The following is a 17,888-nucleotide window of genomic DNA, read 5'->3' as shown; positions in this document are numbered from 1 at the left end:
TGATAAGTGAGGCTATCATTCTAGACTCATCTTGGATTGAGTCCATATCATATAGAGAGAGTCAGTTTCCCATTCTCCTCTGTTCTCTTACATGGTATTTGGTGAGAGCTGATTGAAGCTGGCATTATTGTTATGTCATGACTTTCAGAAACCTATCCCACTTGGTGCTTTAGTCCCTGGACCTGCCCTCTTCCTCCCCCCAAACCAATGAGCGCCTTTTCAAAAATGTAGCTTAAAAAGTCAAATAGGTGAGAACTTACTTTCCCTCAGGGGTTCCTCAGTTGGGACATCAAGAAACAGCTTGTGAAACTGCCTATTTGCCTTGAACTGCAGTGAGAACAAAACAGAGATGTCACCGCTCTCAGTTTGTTTGTGTGCATCACAAATTTTAACTTCAATTTAAATTACATGACACATTTTCCCTCACTTAATATAGTATCTTCAGGAATTCCCTCTGTCTGTTCTTACAGTCTCCAACGGGGGATGGCAGGGCACAAAGGTTTCATTTTCCAGTAAGATTAGTGACCTGGTTGGACGTATATCTGTAGTCACGATCCATGTGATGTTCAGCCTTCTGCTGAGGTTGCGAGACAAGGGTGTCCCGATAGGAAATGAGATGACATGCTAAGGAGTGTAACCAGGGCAGGTATTCATCCCAGGGCACTAGAGATACAGGTGAGTACTCTCAGGACAGTGGTTATGACCTTTGTAATCAGGTAAACCTGCGTTTAAGTCTCGGCTGTCCCTCTTCCTTGGTATGTGATTGTGGCCTAGTCGCTTAACCTCTCTGGGCATGTTTCCTCTTCCGTGCCAGAGCGCAAAAACAGCACCTGCCTGAGTGGCACACCATAAGGCTTCCATGGGACATACAGCTAAAGGACATGCTACCTGGTATCGTTACTAACGCTACTGTTGTGAAGGCATTTCCTTAGCCAGTGTCAGGGGCAGATGTCTGTCAAGAGAAGCAGGATTTCTCTCCAGGGTGGCAGGACATCCCAGAGTCTGAAATGCGGCAAATCACTTCATTTTCAAGGCATCTGTTTCTCCGTGTGACAACAATGTACAGACGGTACTTTACAGTTTGTAAAATGCTTTCACAAACACCACCTCCACGATAACCCAGGGACTGATGTCCACGGCTCAGGACACTGAGCCTCAGGGATCCTGAGTGGCTTAACCGGCACCACAAAGCTACTAGTAATAGGTAGAGCTAGGTCCTTCTTCCACAGGCCCACTGTGCCTGATAGGATGCTTTTGGTGAAAAAGTCTCATGAGCAGAATGAGACATACCACAAGTAGGACCTTGATTATCCAAACTGGGTGTGGTCTCAGTGGTGAAAATGGCCCTAATATTGCCATAAAGAGCTTCAGACAGATGATAGATAGTCCCCCGCCGTCGGCGATTTTACAGATAAACATAGAAGGCTGGTTACCTCACGCTGCTTTCCAGGAGTACATCTGCATCCAGAAAGTTACCTAGATTAAAGCTAGGTGTTCTATGGGGGCGTTGCTGAGATTTTGTTGTCAGTGGGTACTGTGAGCATTGATTGCACAATTGACTGGAAAATATCCTGGGCCATGGTCTCTTCAAAAATGTCAATGTGATAAGTTAAAAAAAAAAAAGGGAGTGGGACTGATTGAAATTAAAAGCAATATGGCAAATACATGCAACACATACCTGGCTCTAGACTTTGTAAAGAACAGTCACTGCTGTACTGGGATAAAGCTGGAAATCTGAAAATGGACTTTATATTCATAATCTATTTTCACATTTACTTAACTTTCTTGGGTGTGCCAACAGTGTTTTGTAATAGTTCTTAGGAGACACATATTCAAGTATTTAGAGAAGAAGTGTCAAAAAAACCCCAAGTCAGTACGTCCCACTCTAAGACGCAGAACTGGGCCTTGTTACCGATCTGGGTATATCTTAGAGCAGAAGCAAAATACTTTCTGAAGAATCGTGACCCTGTTCACAGGTTTCCCTCCTGTGTACATTTGGGTGGGCTTCTCTTCACTCAGGTGCCTTACTGGACTCTCATTTCAATGCAAGGATGTCACAGCTCTCCTGGGCTTGGCTAATTAGTAGACAATCACGTGACTTCGTGCTCATCCCTCCTGGGGATGCCTCTGGGCACTTGTCAGAGTTAGGGGTCACAGCGTGGAACTCACTACCCCTCAATATGTGTTGAAAAGGTCAGTTGTCAAATATAATATTGATGAACAACTGACTGAAGGAACTGCAGCCTGTCCTTCTCCTTGATTGTCTACACTCTATGCCTATGTTAGTCGTGACAGCAGGAAGCTGCCTACTTGGCTCCTTTCTTCCCTTTGGCTTTAACGCGCCTGTCACCCTCTGAGACAATACACATCTCATCCCCAAATTACCTGGCTGGAAGACGAAGACTTTTTCCTTTCAGTCTTAGAGTCATTTTTGCTTTCTGTTTTACATTCGTTCTTGTCACTTGCTAAAGAGACACCATCAAAACTGGATTTTGACCTGAGGAAAGAAAATCTGGGGAGTCTAACAGAATGAATTTTTTATGCTACTCGTTCATTTTAATGATAATAAATCTTGAGTATTATACCATCTCACAAGGAAATCTGGCATTCGTTTTGCTCTTCCAGACGTCAATCATCACTCATAATCCTCTAAGGGCATTTACATAGCACATGCTGTAGGAGGCTAGGATGACTTCAGCAGGCTGTCATCTCAAACTACAGAAATGGTGACTTACAGAAGGCAAAAATAACAATCTAGTTGTGAAAATAGTTACATCATTTCAAAAGTATTTTAATCAGTATAAAGAGGACAGCAGGCAAATTATTAAACAAAATTGCAGCTATTGTTCAATCAAAGAATATGTTTATTTCAGACTTCTATTACTATTTAGCTAGTGTTAACTGAGTGGGGCATTGTGTTACATGCCTTGGGGCACACAAGACAGTCTTTATCCTTAAGAAGCCTGTGCACATAAAACCTCTGAGTCTTATCACAAGAAAAAAAATTTTAGAGCTATGTATGGGGATGGACGTTAACTAGACTTATTGTAGTATTTCTCAATGTAGACACATATTGAATCATTCAGTGGTACACCTGAAAGTAATATAATGTTATATCTATATCAATTACACCTCAATAAAAACATGAAAATAAAAACAAAACAAAATTTCTTAGAAAGGCAGTACATGATTTAGCACCAAAGCAATACATATCATAGGCGTTAGGAGGAGGTACGGAGACAGTAAGTCTAACAGGAAGAGAGAGGAGACCAATAGAATAATGTGCCTGACAGGATGAGCAGGAATTGCGTATGAGGAAAAATGAGATCAAAACCTTCCAGAGTGGGAAAACAGCAGAAGTGAAATCAGGCTCAAAGAGGACCTGTCAGTCTTCTTTTGTTCTCTCAAGGGCAGAAGTCAGGACCCCAGGATTCCTTTCTAAGGTGGTTCTAGTCCTGGCTCTCCATTTTAGTAGACTTGTGAATTTGCACATACGATAGTGTCTTCAACCCTACAGCTCAGCATAATCATTGCAAGGTGGAATGCATGTGTGATGTTTAGAAGTGTATGTACGAACAAGTTTTATGATACGACTGTGTAGATTTTTTTGTTCTTTATTGGAAAATGGCACATGAAATCCATGATTTCACACTATGATTCCTTAGAAGGAGGCTCAGTTAAAAAAAAAATGTGATTCAAAGCTGATTTAAGAAGAATCTTAAGCAATTAGGGTAGTATATGGGTGTGACCGAGGGACAGGAATGACTGAAGTTAAGAGAGACATTAGGCGCTTTTCTCAGCTGTGAAAAGATGGACTATGTGATGTCCTAGGCCCCTTCCAGCCCCAACAGTTCGAGTCTGTGATGCCCAAACCACTGGTGAAGTACGTCTCTGAATTTCAAGGTACATTGATTTGCATTCAGGTACCGGCCACTGAACCTATTCACAGATATAAATTTCTTTAGAGTTCCATGGATTTTTTTGTTTAAATTATTAGCAAACATTTGTACTCTACTTGAAAATAAAAGAATTTTTTTCAAATGACAAATCACCTATTATTTATACTATCCAATAATTTGAATTTGTCAACTCTACTGATTCAAATTAATAAATGTTAATGGAATTGTCAAGGCAATGATCAGACCTTTGAAGAATACAGTCTGGAAGCAAATGTGACAAGTAGGGCATCTGTACCCTTGATAACTTCAAAGGCACAAGCAGAAGGGCTTCTGCACAGCACTGGCCATGGTGGTTGGCGGGGAGGGGTGCATATTTTCATAGTATTGATTTCTTTGGGTCTTCTCAACCGTGTTCTCACTTCCCACAAGTGACTATGAGCAAGACCAGAAGCCCAGTGCAAAATGAAAATATGGGGCCCCTTCTTCAAAAATTAAGAATTTCCAGACAGCGACAGAGGAACATTAAACCAAGTGCTGGGCTCTTTGAAACTACATGGGTCATACGCCCTATAAAGTTTAACGAGCATGCCCTGATGATGAGTGGGGAAGTTGGAGTAAAAACAACTGCATTTTAAAAGTGCCTGCTGTAGCCACTCAGCAGTGGTGAAAGACACAAGAGACAACATGCTTTGTGCCTTTACAGAGGGACTCATCTGGTGAGTGACACTGGATGCTGTGACAGGAAACAGCCAGCGAAAACATAGTTAAAAGTGAGATGTCGAAACAAGCATGCAGAAAAGGTGCAGAGAGAACTGGGAGCAAGAAAAATCTGGGGGAAGAGTGAAGACTTACGCTTGATCCTGCATGAAGTATAGATTTGGAGAGAAGGTGTGGACTGGATAGCCAGGAGGGAAGGGAAAGCAGGAGTTACTGGATCATCCTTTAGCAGCGGCCAGAAGATGCAGAAGGTAGCAATTCTGACAGTTCTCACAACAGGGAGGAGAGCAATCATTTCTCCACTCCTACAGACCGATGGCCATATGACCTGTACCTGACCACTGGGTTAGCCACTCTCTTTCAAGGACTAAAAAGCCACTCTGAAGCTGCTCCTACTTCATCCTTCCGTGTGGAAGAAAGCACATAATTGGTGCCTCTGAGAGTGACGGGGACCACAGCTCAATATCTCAAAACTGTGTGTCTCCCCACAGCCCCACAACCAAACCATGGTCACACCACCAGCCCCAGGAAATGGGTGGCCTTCCCCAGACATGCACACCTGCCGGGGAGCCCAGACGGGGTTCCCCTCTGCTCTTTTTTTGTGGCAGCCAGGAAAGAGACAGCAGGTGTGCACACCCAGAGGCAGAGCAGACATTCCAACCTGGGCGGGCCTTGTGAGGAAGGAACCTGGCCAGCCTTTCCAGGTGCTTTATACATCTAAACTGGAGAGAAGGACACCTGGCTCTATCAGTTAGCAAAATCAGTGCTTTACGAGAGGGACAGACATTTTGCAGAAGGCTGGGGCAGGAAGGAGAAAAAGATGCTGTTAGGAAGAGATGAGTGAGGAAGGCAAGTGCCAGTGCCTGGATTTCAAGGAAAAACACCCCACTTCTTTCTCAGGGGTGTCATTTGCCTACAGGAGAGTCTCATTCTTTTAACAACCATCATAAAACTAGAAACGACAGCTCCTCCCAGGAACCCCTCCTCCCCCAAAAGGCAACAAGAACAGAGAGAGGCTACGTGAGGACTGACCGTAGGCAGATGAGTTTCTTCTGGTCTGGGGACTCAGCCTCGCTGGACAGGGTGGGGGACTGGGCAGTTGGCGACTTGCAGACCTTCTTCTTCTCCTCCACACCATTCTCAGCCTCTGAGCTGGAGAAGAGAGAAAAACGCTTCACCTTAGCCATCCAGAGGTGGGTGGACAGAAAAACAATGAAGTCACCTCGCTTTCTGGAGAGTGGAATGATCTTCAGTCCCCGCCAACAGGCTGAGGTCAACTTGGACAGCTGTGCCCTTCCCGAAGCTCCATTCTAACCCCCTGGGCTGGCTTCAGCAGGTACACATCCGACTTGGTGGGGACTTGCTGCTCCCAGGTCTGCTCCCCGTGGGCTCTGCCCTGCCCTGCCTAGCGCGTGGAGTGGCAGATCACCTGGAGGCTGGGAGGGCCCCTGCGCACACTCACTCGCTGCTTTCAGCCAGGTGTGAGCCTTCCTGCTGGGAACCCCCACCGCCCTTTGTTTGCACTTCTCTTATGTCACTTAGCACCTTTTGTTGTAGTTACCTGGGTCCCACTTTGGGTTGCTGTTATTTTAACCAAGCACCTCTCTATGCAAGTTATTGTCTGTCTGTACAACCACCCCGGCTAGGTAGGAATTATTACCCCCAGTTTATAGACGCGGAATCTGAGGCGCTCGGTACTAAGTACCTTGCCCAAATTTGCAGATCTGGCATCTGCCTGAGTTGGGATTCAAACTCAGGTCTGTCTTCTGTGAGGCCTTTGTGTACCCGTGTTTTTTTCCCCCTTCTCTCTCTCTCCCCCTCCCTCCCCTCCCCTCCCCATCCATTCACCCCCCCCCCCCACAACCTATCTATCCATTTAGCCCTCTTATTAGCTCTTCAGTGCTACTACTTGGGGTGGCGGGCAGGAATCTTATTCCTTTTTATATCGACCACAGCCTCTAGGATAGTGCTGGTGTATAACCATGATCAGTAGGCTTTTGGGAAACCAGGTCTGACCTTGGTAAAGAGGGAAGAGAGGGGAAAGTAAGTCCAGAGGGTCTCACACTGAACCACTGTGCATGGAGGTCGACCCGTGTGGTGGGCACAGCAGTGAGTTGCCTCAGCCTCGGGCACAGAGGAAACCATTTCCAATGTGGGAAGGAGGTAAGGGAGAGTACAGGTGTTCCACATGGTTATACATGGCTCAGTCCGCCTGCACAGCAAAGCCACAGAACAGACTTCTGAGAATGTGAGAACTGCATGGTGGCTGAGCATAAACGAAGACATATTAACAGAGCATTGCTATGACAGTTTAGCTAATTTTAGTCCTAATTTACCACCCCTTTGACATCTTTCCCAGCAAATTAACAGCACCGGCAGGAGATGCTACTGGTTAGTGAAAGCTTCTTGGTTGCGGACGTACCACTTTTCACAGCACAGCACATGAAAATTCCAGCCCACACGAGGAGTCCGACCGTGGTGTCCAAATCAAGACCAAGTCTCTCTGACAAGGCATCCCTTAATAATCCCGACCGATGGCTGATGCTCTCATTCTGTAGTGAGCATTTCTCGTTTCCTAAGTAGGTAAAACTCCGAAGACCAGAGTACGCGGAGCACTTATGTACCACAAAGGGTTCAGACTGTAACCAAATGGCATTATGTGACGAAAGATACACAAAAAGCCTTGAAATAGCAGTAGGAAGGTGCCACTTTGGTTTCAAAGAGAGGATTTTATTTAAATTGAGCATCAAGTTTAATTTATGGAGTCAAAGAATTTTAGAACTGTTAAGGGGCCTTCAGCATATCTCTACGTTGTCCGTCTACTCCAGAAGACACACACAGCACTCCTGTTCTTCAAAAGCATCAGGCAGAAAACCACTGAGAGTCCCTCTTGAAGTAGGGGGATGAAGTGTGTGTGGAACTTCAGTAATCCATCTCAGCATTCATTCAAATATTTACTGCATTTTAGGCAGGGTCTGAGAGCCCGGGCTGTCCTGCAAGCACCCTCGTGTGCTTAGAAAGAGCCACTCCTTCTAGGAAGCACTCAGACAGAGGTGCCCCCGGTGTGGATGTACCCCCACTGATACACGGCCTGGCAGAGATAAGGTGCCCCCTGCTTTGGGCAGAAACAGCCCAGCACCAAGATGCAAGGAAGCAAAGCTCGACAGCATTTCAGCCCCTCCTTTCCTCCTGCCCCTTGCCAGTCAGGCGCTTTTGTGCAGTGCAGGGCGCTAAGTGCCTTCACCCACCCACCATGCATGGTGGTCCTGATGCAGGGCCCCCCCCTTAGCACTAAAAAGATATAGTGCACACCTCTGTATCAAGCCACCCAAGCAATGTCTCTTAATGACAGAACATATAGGTAGGTCCGCTCAAGTTAAACAGGCTTCTTTCTAGATGCTCTCCACCCCACTTTTCCTAACCTTGCACTTGGTCTCCTGCACTGGTTCTCTCCTTGAAGGGCCTCCGGCGGGGGGGTGGGGTAGGGGCCCGTGCTCCCCAAAGCCTTCCAACCCAGGAGTCTCAGCTCATCCACTGCTGCCTTTGTAATGCACTAGGCCCCTCATTGATTAATGCCTTGTACTGTTGTTAACCTTTTCTCCCAAATGGCTTACTCATCCAACTACTACCTGCACTAAAAGCGGGGAACTTCGGGGTTTTTTCCCACCGCTCTCGGCTCAGCAGCATTTTGCTCACAAGAGATCATTTATATGTGTCGAATGATGTGGCATTAATTCTGCAGTGTCTCAAAGAGGAAGTGAAATTCACCGGCCAATTCAAGTTTAGGTTTTTGTTTACTTAAAGATGGTACGGAAACGCAAGCCCCTTAATTCCTACCACAGGAGAGATTATTCCACAAGCGTCCCTTACCAGAGGTTTTTGTCAGCAGCCATTGAAACTGGAGACTCCAAACAGCAGAGATTGCCTCTCTCTGAGTGAGCAGAGTGTAAGAGGGGAAATGGAATGCCTCCTCAAGACCTCTCAGGAACTGCACAGTTCCTGTCAGGGAAGCGTCCAAGGGAGATGAAATAACAGGTCTCATTTAAATCATGAAAAGAAGGAAACTTTTTTATTTGTATTTTTTAAAGAAGACAAGTCCCCCCTTCAGGGACATTAACTAAAAGAGTCAACAACAACAATAAAAAACAAAAATTAAAATTAAATACCCCCCTCTAAAAAATGTAATCTTCCTCTTTCAATAAATGTTTATGGGAAGAATCCCAGCTGACAGGGCAGGATGCTCAGAGCTGGGCAAGAGAGAGAGGTAAGGGAGGGACAATTGAAAGCATCCATAGAAGCAGCAGAAGATGCTGAGGACAACTTTTACTTGGCCATGGCAGGTAATAACCTGCCTCTTCGCCCATCTGCAGCCCAATTTAAGCAGCAGTTATGGGCTCTGAAAGCTTTTTAGTAGGAATTTCAGAGTAGTGAGATACATGCCACACTCAGACCAACCAAGCCTGACTTCACCTATCAGGAGAGAGCATTTTTATTACCGGCTATGACGTGCTAGTTTCAGTAAGACACTGCCACACACTGTTACACAACCTACAAATAAAAAATCCCTATCATCAATCCCTATCATCCCTATCACGTTGGACAATCCCTATCATCAGTCCAATATTTATCAATTCCCAGACCTTAGTAGTTGGATAATTTGATTCGGATTTCCCATGTATTCAGAATTAGAATTCTTATATGGGGTCAATTATTCCTCCCAGAGAGAGTGTCTGTGAGTGTAAGGGAAACTCGGCACTCAATTCTCCTGTCACTCAGTGTCCCAGACCCCTGTCTCTCCTGCTGAGAATGTGTCCTATTCAGGCATCGTCACATACAAGTCCAGGTAAGAAGCTACTGGGCAGAATGATGACTAAGTTGCGTCTCAGGTAAATGAAAACAAATGCCTCACTGAGGTTCAGTCCAGGAAGCTGTGTTCCTTTCTAATTGCAGTGACAAGACCCTGTGTTTGAGTCTGCTTTCAAGCTAAATTAGTTTGAGGTGAGACATAAAAACATCACTAAACTCCCTTCTGGTAGTATGGGGGAAGGTAGGTTTATATTCATTACAATTAAAAAAGAAAATCCCTGATCACCATTTCCTAAAACCACAGTCTTGACCAGTAGTCGTTTAGAAGTGACTTGAAGATAGGGTGTGTTTCGCCAGAGGATCTCCATAGGACAGAATCCGGGAAACGGGACTGTCGTGATTCAGGCCAGGTCTGTGAAAGTAGAGTGTTGCCGAAACCCTGCACTGAAAACTGGGCTGCACGTGAACCCGCTGACCTGGGGACGCACGGACCCTTGTGTTTGGTGTGCCGTCTGCTTTGTGGCTCCATGGCTGGCAGGCACCAGCGGCAGTGCTTGGGAAGCAAAGAGATGGGCTACAGGGACAGTGGAAGGTTCTGGGGACTGCTGGTCAGCAGCCACAGTACAAAGGGACATCACAGTCACCAAGAAAAGGAAGCAGAATGGGGCGTGGAAGGTATAGGAGTTGTTGATGGAGACCAGGATCTCCCCAAGCCCTCTTACCGTGTTTCCTTGAAAATAAGACCTAGCCGGACAATCAGCTCTAATGTGTCTTTTGGAGCAAAAATTAATTTAAGACCCAGTCTTATTTTACTTTAAGACCCGGTCTTATTTTACTATAAGACCGGGTCTTATATAATATAATATAATATAATATAATATAATATAATATAATATAATATAATATAATATAATATAATATAATATAATACCCAGTCTTATTATGTAACATAAGACCCGGTCTTATATTAATTTTTGCTCCAGAAGATGCATTAGAGCTGATTGGCTAGGTCTTATTTTCGGGGAAACATGGTAGCTTCTCCAATTGCAGAATCTCCCAAACTAGATTTTAAGTCAGGAAGAGCAGTTCTTTATAATTCTGATATAGTATATTTATGTCTAGAAACTTTAAATTTTATTTATCTGTCTACACATTTATGTCTGAATAGGTACTAGAAGCACAAATACACAATTCAAAAGTTACAAATGGCAAAACCAATCTCCTTTCTATCCCTGTTTCATGGGGGTCCCCGTTTCTCTCCAGAGGTTCCACCTGTTGTTCCCAGCTCCTGTGTATCCTTCTAGGAAAAATCTGTACATATGAGTGTGTGTATTTTTAAAGCACAGATGATAGCATGCTATTCTATACCTGGGGTTTTTTTTTCTTCTTTTCTTCTTTTAAACTTGTAATATTGTGGTGCTCTTTCCCTTCCAGTACATGCAGTTTCCGCATTCTTTTTAATGACTGTAGAGAGTTTCACTGTAACGGGTGAATTATAATTTAACCAGTTCCTTATTGATGGGCATTTATTTACATGGATTTCAGTCTCATTACATACACAACAACACTGCAACAAATGTCCTTATTCATTTATTATGTGTGTAAATATAGCCACAGGATAATTTCCTGGGAATGCAACTGCTGTGTCAAAATGTACATGATTTTAAATGTTACAGTTATTGCTAAATTGCCCTCAGCAGTGTTTGTGACCGACGCCCAAACTATAAAGCAGGGTGTCACTACTAAGGTGTTAAACTTAAAAAAAAAAATTCAAAGTGCCTAGCAGAGTACCCAGCACACAGAATAACAATTTTAATGACTAGTGTTAAACGTTTTGATCTTTGCAAATGTGAAAGGTAAAAAAAAAAAAAAAAAGTCCCTTTATAGTTTTGATATTTATATTTTTCTTCTTATGAGGAAGGGTGAGTGTATTGTCATACATTTAAGAAACTTTTTAATGTCCTCTTTTGTGAATTTGCTGCTTGTATGTCCATTTTGCCAGTGTTTCTAGTGGGCTGTTGATTGAAACATTTAGGGTCTTGGCAATATTCTACAATTGACTTTTTAAATAAATAATCTAAAACATTTAGAAAAGGTAAGTGAATATTAGGGGTTAGCATAATGTTAACGTAAAATATTAATGACATATCAACTTATTTTCCTTGGTAGGCTTACAGGCAGATAGAAAAAAAAAAAGGAATGCCAAAAACACAGTATTCTTTGGTTTCAGCAAAACCTAGAATGAAACATGACAGGTTTCTATTTTAGTTCAAGACGGAGCTCAGGAGCACAAATGTTTGCCTCTCCTTCCTGAAGCCTGTTAAAATGACTGTTTATAAAATAAGCAATAATTCTGCTACAGTAATGAAGGAAACCATCCACAGACGAGTGACTCCCCAAACTTTCTGGAAAATGGAAAGTGAAACATAAAGTACAATGTTAACTTAGGTAGCAAAGCAGATAAGCTGTAGTTGAGAACACAGCCATCACTGGAACATGAGGGAATAGTGATCAGATTGTCAGAGGCCAGTAAGTGGCTGTAGGGGGAGGATGTTAGACATTGACAAGAACATCAGCTTAAAGGTGTGCGCGTGAGAAATCCTTGACTCCCCCACCCACTCTGCCCCCAACCCCTATCCTCAGACCTAAATGGCAGGCGGTCAGGTACTTAGCTCATGTGGGGAAAATATCAGAAGGGTTGTCAATTAACCACCGAACAGCTTAGGTACAGAAAACCAGGGTACCTCATATGCAGGATGGAGGAGCCCTAGAATAAATCCCTTCTCCGCCTTCCATTTGGAATAAGGTAGTGAGTGCCCAGGCTAAGTGCCAACTCCTTATCCATGTTCTTCCAAGGCAACTCTAGTCCCTCGTTCATGTCTACCCCCCCCGCCCCCAATCCCTCATACTTAAATGACAACAAAGGATTACTAGACCGCTGAAAAAAATCTGGTCTTAAAGAAAAGAGCAAGGAAAAAGCAACCAAAAGGAAACTAACATTCTCAGGACACTGACTTCAGAGAACAGAAGAAAACTCAAAAGACGCAAACGGAACATAGAAACCCAAAAGCTTCTAATTGATGTCTCCAGAGAGAGAAGATAGGACCCATAAAACAGATCACAATATTAGAGAAGAGGAAGCCTTCCTCCATTCATCTACTCTCAGAGTCTAAATCCTTAAGAGCCTACGAGGCACTCTGTGACATGCCCCATTCACCACCACCACCCCCCCCCGCCCCCCAATTTCTCTGATCCCCTTCTCTCCACGCTCCCACGAGAAAACCTGTGCACTGGCTGTTCCCTCTGCCTAGAATGCTCTGCACCCCATACAGCCACGTGGCTCTCTCCCTCTTCTCCTTTTTTACTCAAATGTTACCTTCTCAATGAGTCTTATATACTTAACCAAAGGGTTGGAAGCTAGCAGCAAGATACAGACATTCAGGAAGAGAAAAAGTGAGGGGGAAATATAAGACATATTTAAGCCAGGCACTTCTATATCAAATGAATAGGACTTCTAAACAGGAAAAAAAAAGTATTATTAAAGAAAAAATATGATCCATAAAAGGGTGAAAGAATGGCAGAGATTACTAATTTCTTATCGTAGAAAGTGAGGAATCCAGTTGATTTAAAAAGAGATTTAGGTTGATGCATTATTCATAGAGATAAATGTATGAACATAGGAACTAGAGAGGGTGATATGCCTGTTTAATATTGGGAGTGGCTTTAATATTGGGAGAGGGAAGCAGGGAGTTTGTGTGAGTTGACTTTTATGTTCCATCAAAACAGGAAGTTGAGAGAGAAAGTTTAAAGTTAGTAAGATAGAGCAGGATGCACGCATTTTTAATAAATAATGAAGTGACCACTATAACTAAAATCAGGTACAGTTAAAAGAAACTACTGGGGGGTAGATGGAGAACGGGAGAGGTGGAATTGGGTTCATTATAAGTGTTAATTTTAGTTTATCACATAAGTAAAGCATAATACAGGTTGTAAGGAATATCTGCCATAAACATAGTGTCTTGGGAATTCAGAAATCTCCTCTAATTGTAAAAAGCAGGATCAGGGAAGTTTTGTGAAGGAAATTAGCGGACAAGGGAGCAGACAAATACTGTGTCAGAAATACATCCGAGTACAAGAAACCAGAAGTGTAAATTATATTTCTATTTGTTCTATAAAACAGTAAAAATAAAACAATTCTTTTGGATGGGAAAAAATCAAAACTTTCCATTTTCACATTGCAGTCCTCTGTGCCGCCTCTCTACCCAAAGAAACATTGTATTTGTGCAAAGCAAAAGACAATATTGTGGAAGCAGTGACATTTGAGCTGGGTACATATAGTTTAGACTGGTGGAGATATCAAGAGAGGGTGAGAAATACAAGAAAAGGCAGAAGTGAAAACATGCAGACAAGAGTCATACATGTGCAAGGAAATCTAGCACTTTGGTTTGCTCTGGAGTCCTGAGAGTAGAAAAAGGCAGAAATTAGGTTGTTGTGAAGTTTGATTCCTAAAGAGAGAGGGCTTCTTTTAGACTTTATTGGGGTGGTGTAGGGAATAACTGAAGATTTTTAAACAAAAGTAATGAAATAATGGGATATTAAGTGCCCACTTTTTCATGCACATATATCATGAGGGGCCTGATGAGATATGTGCTTTTGGAGGATTATACTTGAATCGGTGTACAAAAATGGTGGGGGAGGGGTGTGTGTAGGCTGGAGGCAGATTAGGGGATGAGTAGGAAGCAAAAAGCTGCATTGGAGAGAAAATACAGAGATAATACCCTGAAAATAAGACCTAGCTGGACTATCAGCTCTAATGTGTCTTTTGGAGCAAAAATTAATATAAGACCTGGTCTTATTTTACTATAAATATAAGACCGGGTCTTATAATATAATGTACTATAATATAATACCGGGTCTTATATTAATTTTTGCTCCAAAAGATACATTGGAGCTGATGGTCTGGCTAAGTCTTATTTTCGAGGAAACACGGTACCAGAAGGAGTGCAGAAAGCAAGCCACGGACAGGAATATCCATGATAACCCCAAGGTTAGGGGACGGAGATGATAGCCTGGCCACCAACAGTTATAGGGAACACAAGATGAAACGCAGTTTGGTGGGAGGGATTTTGTGAATCCAGTTTTAGATATCTTAGAGATACATTGTTAGCAGGTGGTAAACTGTTATCTCAAAAACCAAAACAGCCCAGAAGAACCACAAAAAGAATGAGTGACTTTGCAGAGGAAGGGTTCTTCCAGTTGGATACTGCTTCTGTTGAGACCCAAGTATGTTGCCATAGCAAAGAGAAATAACTAAAGCTCAGCTGCAATACCAGGGCTGGAGGAATGGCTTAGCATAGGCCACCAACTCGCCCCAACACACCTCTTCGACCTGGTCTCACGGAGCTCCCATCTGTGCTCAAGAAAATGGATGGCCAAGTCATTGTCTCGTGAACAATCACATGATTCATTCCTACCTTTATATCCACTCCCAGTTCTGTTTTCCTAAATCACTGCTTTTCTTTCAAAGCCTAAGGCAACTCACATACCACCCCTCCACCAAGTGTTTAAATGTCAGGATACTGAGGAACCCAACTCAAACTAGCTTATGCTTTTAAAGACACACCACACAATGGCTTTTGTCACTGCTTTGAGGTGAAGTCAACAGTACAGAGCAGCTGCAGACGTTTCCCTTCAACCTCTGGAACACACAGCAGTCATGTCCAGGGTCTCCCTCCCCAAGTCTGCAGGGGCATCAATGCCCGATTCATCCTCCTGAGACTGCTGCCATTATGTCACGCCGCGGCTCCAGAACCAACAATGGCTTTCTATTGAGCATCACAGTAAGGCATCTGGAGAGGAGCCGAGACCCTCCAGAACTTCACAGTGTCCCTCTACTTTGCAAAAAAAAGCTGCACTCCAGCTTTGCAGGTCTTCTCCCCACATCCTCGCTTACATCATGCCCCAGCCTCCCTCCTGGTTCTTCTAGCCTGGAACGTCCTCTCTGCTCCTTCCTAACTACCTATAACATCCATGTTTCATGCCAGCACATGTCCAATTATATACTCTTTTGATATTGGCCCCCATCTTTTTACTTCCAATGTCTGGACATAAAAAATTGTGCAATTAACACTTGTTAACCAGACAACTCTGAATATATTGAAAGCACAAGACAACCGTCAGCATTTTAAAAAGGGCTTGAGCTTACATTTTTGTCTCAAAACCCATGTAAGTGAACTCCTTCCTCCACAAGCGTGATTTACAAGTTCTTTTGGAAGATGGCCCTGCTGAAGGTGGGAGAGGGGAGAGAAAGGCCATCTTTTCACTGTGCCTTTCACTGAATCACCATTGTGTGCAAACTTACTTTTCAAACTGATCGTTAGTTATGTAAGCAATAATTTGAAACCATACAGAAACTTGATCACACTGCCTTCATTGTTGGAAGAAACAACAGCTGTGAGCAAAATCATAAACTACATGACTTCTCCGCAGTGCTATTTGGAGGCCAAGCACCATTAGAAAACAACACAAGAGAATGACAAGAAAATGCATTGAGGAGGCAGTAATGGACTTTTCCAGTTTCCAGGAAAGGTAGATGGATGATGCTGACGTGAGCTGCTGTTTGTTATTTACAGCCCAGCATGCACACAGCATTTGGTATGTTGTCTTGTTCAGCGCTAACAAAATTTCTCAGAATATGTATGTAATATATCTCCTTCAAACCAGAATATCATCTTCTCGGGGCAGGGACTTCAACGATATTTTTTGTATTTCTATCTCCACCCCTTTTTTGAAGTTGCTCTTCCACCAGCAATTGCTGCATGTCAGCATTAGCTGCTTTTCATATAGCTAAGATAAATGAGAGGACATCTATTTCCTCAAGGCTTTTGGCCTGAAGGATGTGTGTGGGGAAGAACCACATTTTAAAAGTAGAATGAAACTTACCACAACAGAAAGATAGGAATGCAAAAGAATAGGGCATGCAATTCAGGGGAAAAAATAGTATGTAGATAAAGTATAATATTAACAAATCTTCAGCTATCATGGCACATATTCAAAATATCGTTAAGTATCAAATAAGATTGAAAAGTACCTCAGGCACTTTGGAAATGACGATGGAGGGCAATTGGATCACAGGGAATGTTTTTTTGGGAGGTAATACAGAAAAAGAATATATGCCACGTGATAAATCAAAATAGCCATTTGGAATTAAAGACAATTCTGAATGAGAAAATGAAACAAAGCTGTTTACATCAACCAGACTTGCAACTGGTCACATTCACAACTGTACCTACTGCTCAGAGCAGGAACCTTGGAATTTAAGAAGAATTCAGTTCTTTCACCTAGCTTTGGGAAGGGCCACAACTGAAAATTTCAAATGGGAATCTGTTCTATTTTTAAGCACCTCTATAACAAAGAGATCCTATATCCATGATAAAGAGCCACACATAGAATTTTTGAACCTGCCACATCCTGCACATGGTGAGGAAGAAGGGGAGAACAAACATCTAAGGACTATCCCTGTTCTCAGTAGATTTACAGTTAAAATGAGATTAAGCACACAGAAAAAAGAAAACCCACTGTTATACCAACCCCATTGAAACCGAGAATAAAAAATGTTAATGCCTCTATTTGGATTTTTCTGAATTAAATGGGGGTCCATCACGGAGAATATCAACCTAGAACCCCATTTTAGAGGAACAAAGGACCAAGGATCATACGAAATTGGGAGGCTGAGGACTTAAGGCAAAAGTCACAAAAAATTACAGTGTGCCAAGAAGGAGAACGGAAAGAACAAGTGACTTGTATTATCAGGAAGGCCAAAGAGAAAGGGTGTTTGTAGTGTAAGAACCTGAGAGCTGAGCAGAATTATAAGTATGGAAGGATAAGGGAACAGCTGAGCAAGAGTTCTGAATTTATGAGAGGAAAAAAAGCCCTGTCATGGTTTCCTGAGATGAGGCACAGCTTTATGAAAATGACACTCGTGAGAAAATTATTGTATGTCTTCTGATAGATGGGTACTAGAAGAGAGTAACGGCAGAGAGACCCGATTTCGAGATACTCTTCCAGGAAAAGGAAGGAATGAAGACCCGGTGGTAAGTGAAAAAAAGGAAAAGGGAGGAGATAGAGGTACCCCAGGGCGAGACATCACTAATAAACTTCATGAGCAGAACATTCCTTTATGTTAATACACATTCTTCCTGAATTAAATTTCCTTTCTCTTGTTATCATACCTGTGATAATAACTTTTATTTGGAAAGAGAGGGGGAATGTTTCACGCCAGAATACGTGGGAATAGTTTACCTATTAATAGCACAGTAGCATTTAAGGCTTTAAAAAACCCCAAAAAACCCAGGGCCATTAGAAGCGGACTTGAGAAGAGAGATATGAGTTGTGCTACTCTGGCCCTCAGCTGTTGGAGGCAGCATTTGGACTTCAAGCATAGGTGGTATGAGCTGCCTCCCACCA

The 17,888-nt window shown here is 43.0% G+C and overlaps 1 protein-coding gene across 4 annotated transcripts in view; it reads right to left on the bottom strand.

The window, feature by feature from the left end:
- GRAMD2B (GRAM domain containing 2B) overlaps nt 1-17,888 on the bottom strand; it is a 109,855-nt gene that overhangs the window by 20,392 nt on the left and 71,575 nt on the right. For 3 of the 4 annotated variants that reach the window (XM_033110317.1, XM_033110316.1, XM_033110318.1), the window contains 3 exons: nt 5,649-5,768; nt 2,386-2,497; nt 261-327 (listed from right to left, as the gene is read on the bottom strand). In XM_033110317.1, the coding sequence (XP_032966208.1) occupies nt 261-327; nt 2,386-2,497; nt 5,649-5,768 (299 nt within the window). Of the gene's footprint in view, nt 1-260; nt 328-2,385; nt 2,498-4,751; nt 4,795-5,648; nt 5,769-17,888 lie in introns of all 4 variants that reach the window. The other variant, XM_033110319.1, reaches the window with a different exon arrangement.

The sequence above is a fragment of the Rhinolophus ferrumequinum genome, chromosome 7, assembly GCF_004115265.2.
Source record: "Rhinolophus ferrumequinum isolate MPI-CBG mRhiFer1 chromosome 7, mRhiFer1_v1.p, whole genome shotgun sequence".
NCBI classification, from domain to species: Eukaryota; Metazoa; Chordata; class Mammalia; order Chiroptera; family Rhinolophidae; genus Rhinolophus; species Rhinolophus ferrumequinum.
The sequence above is the reverse complement of the archived record's forward strand: the minus strand, read 5'-3'. Positions and strand labels throughout refer to the sequence as shown.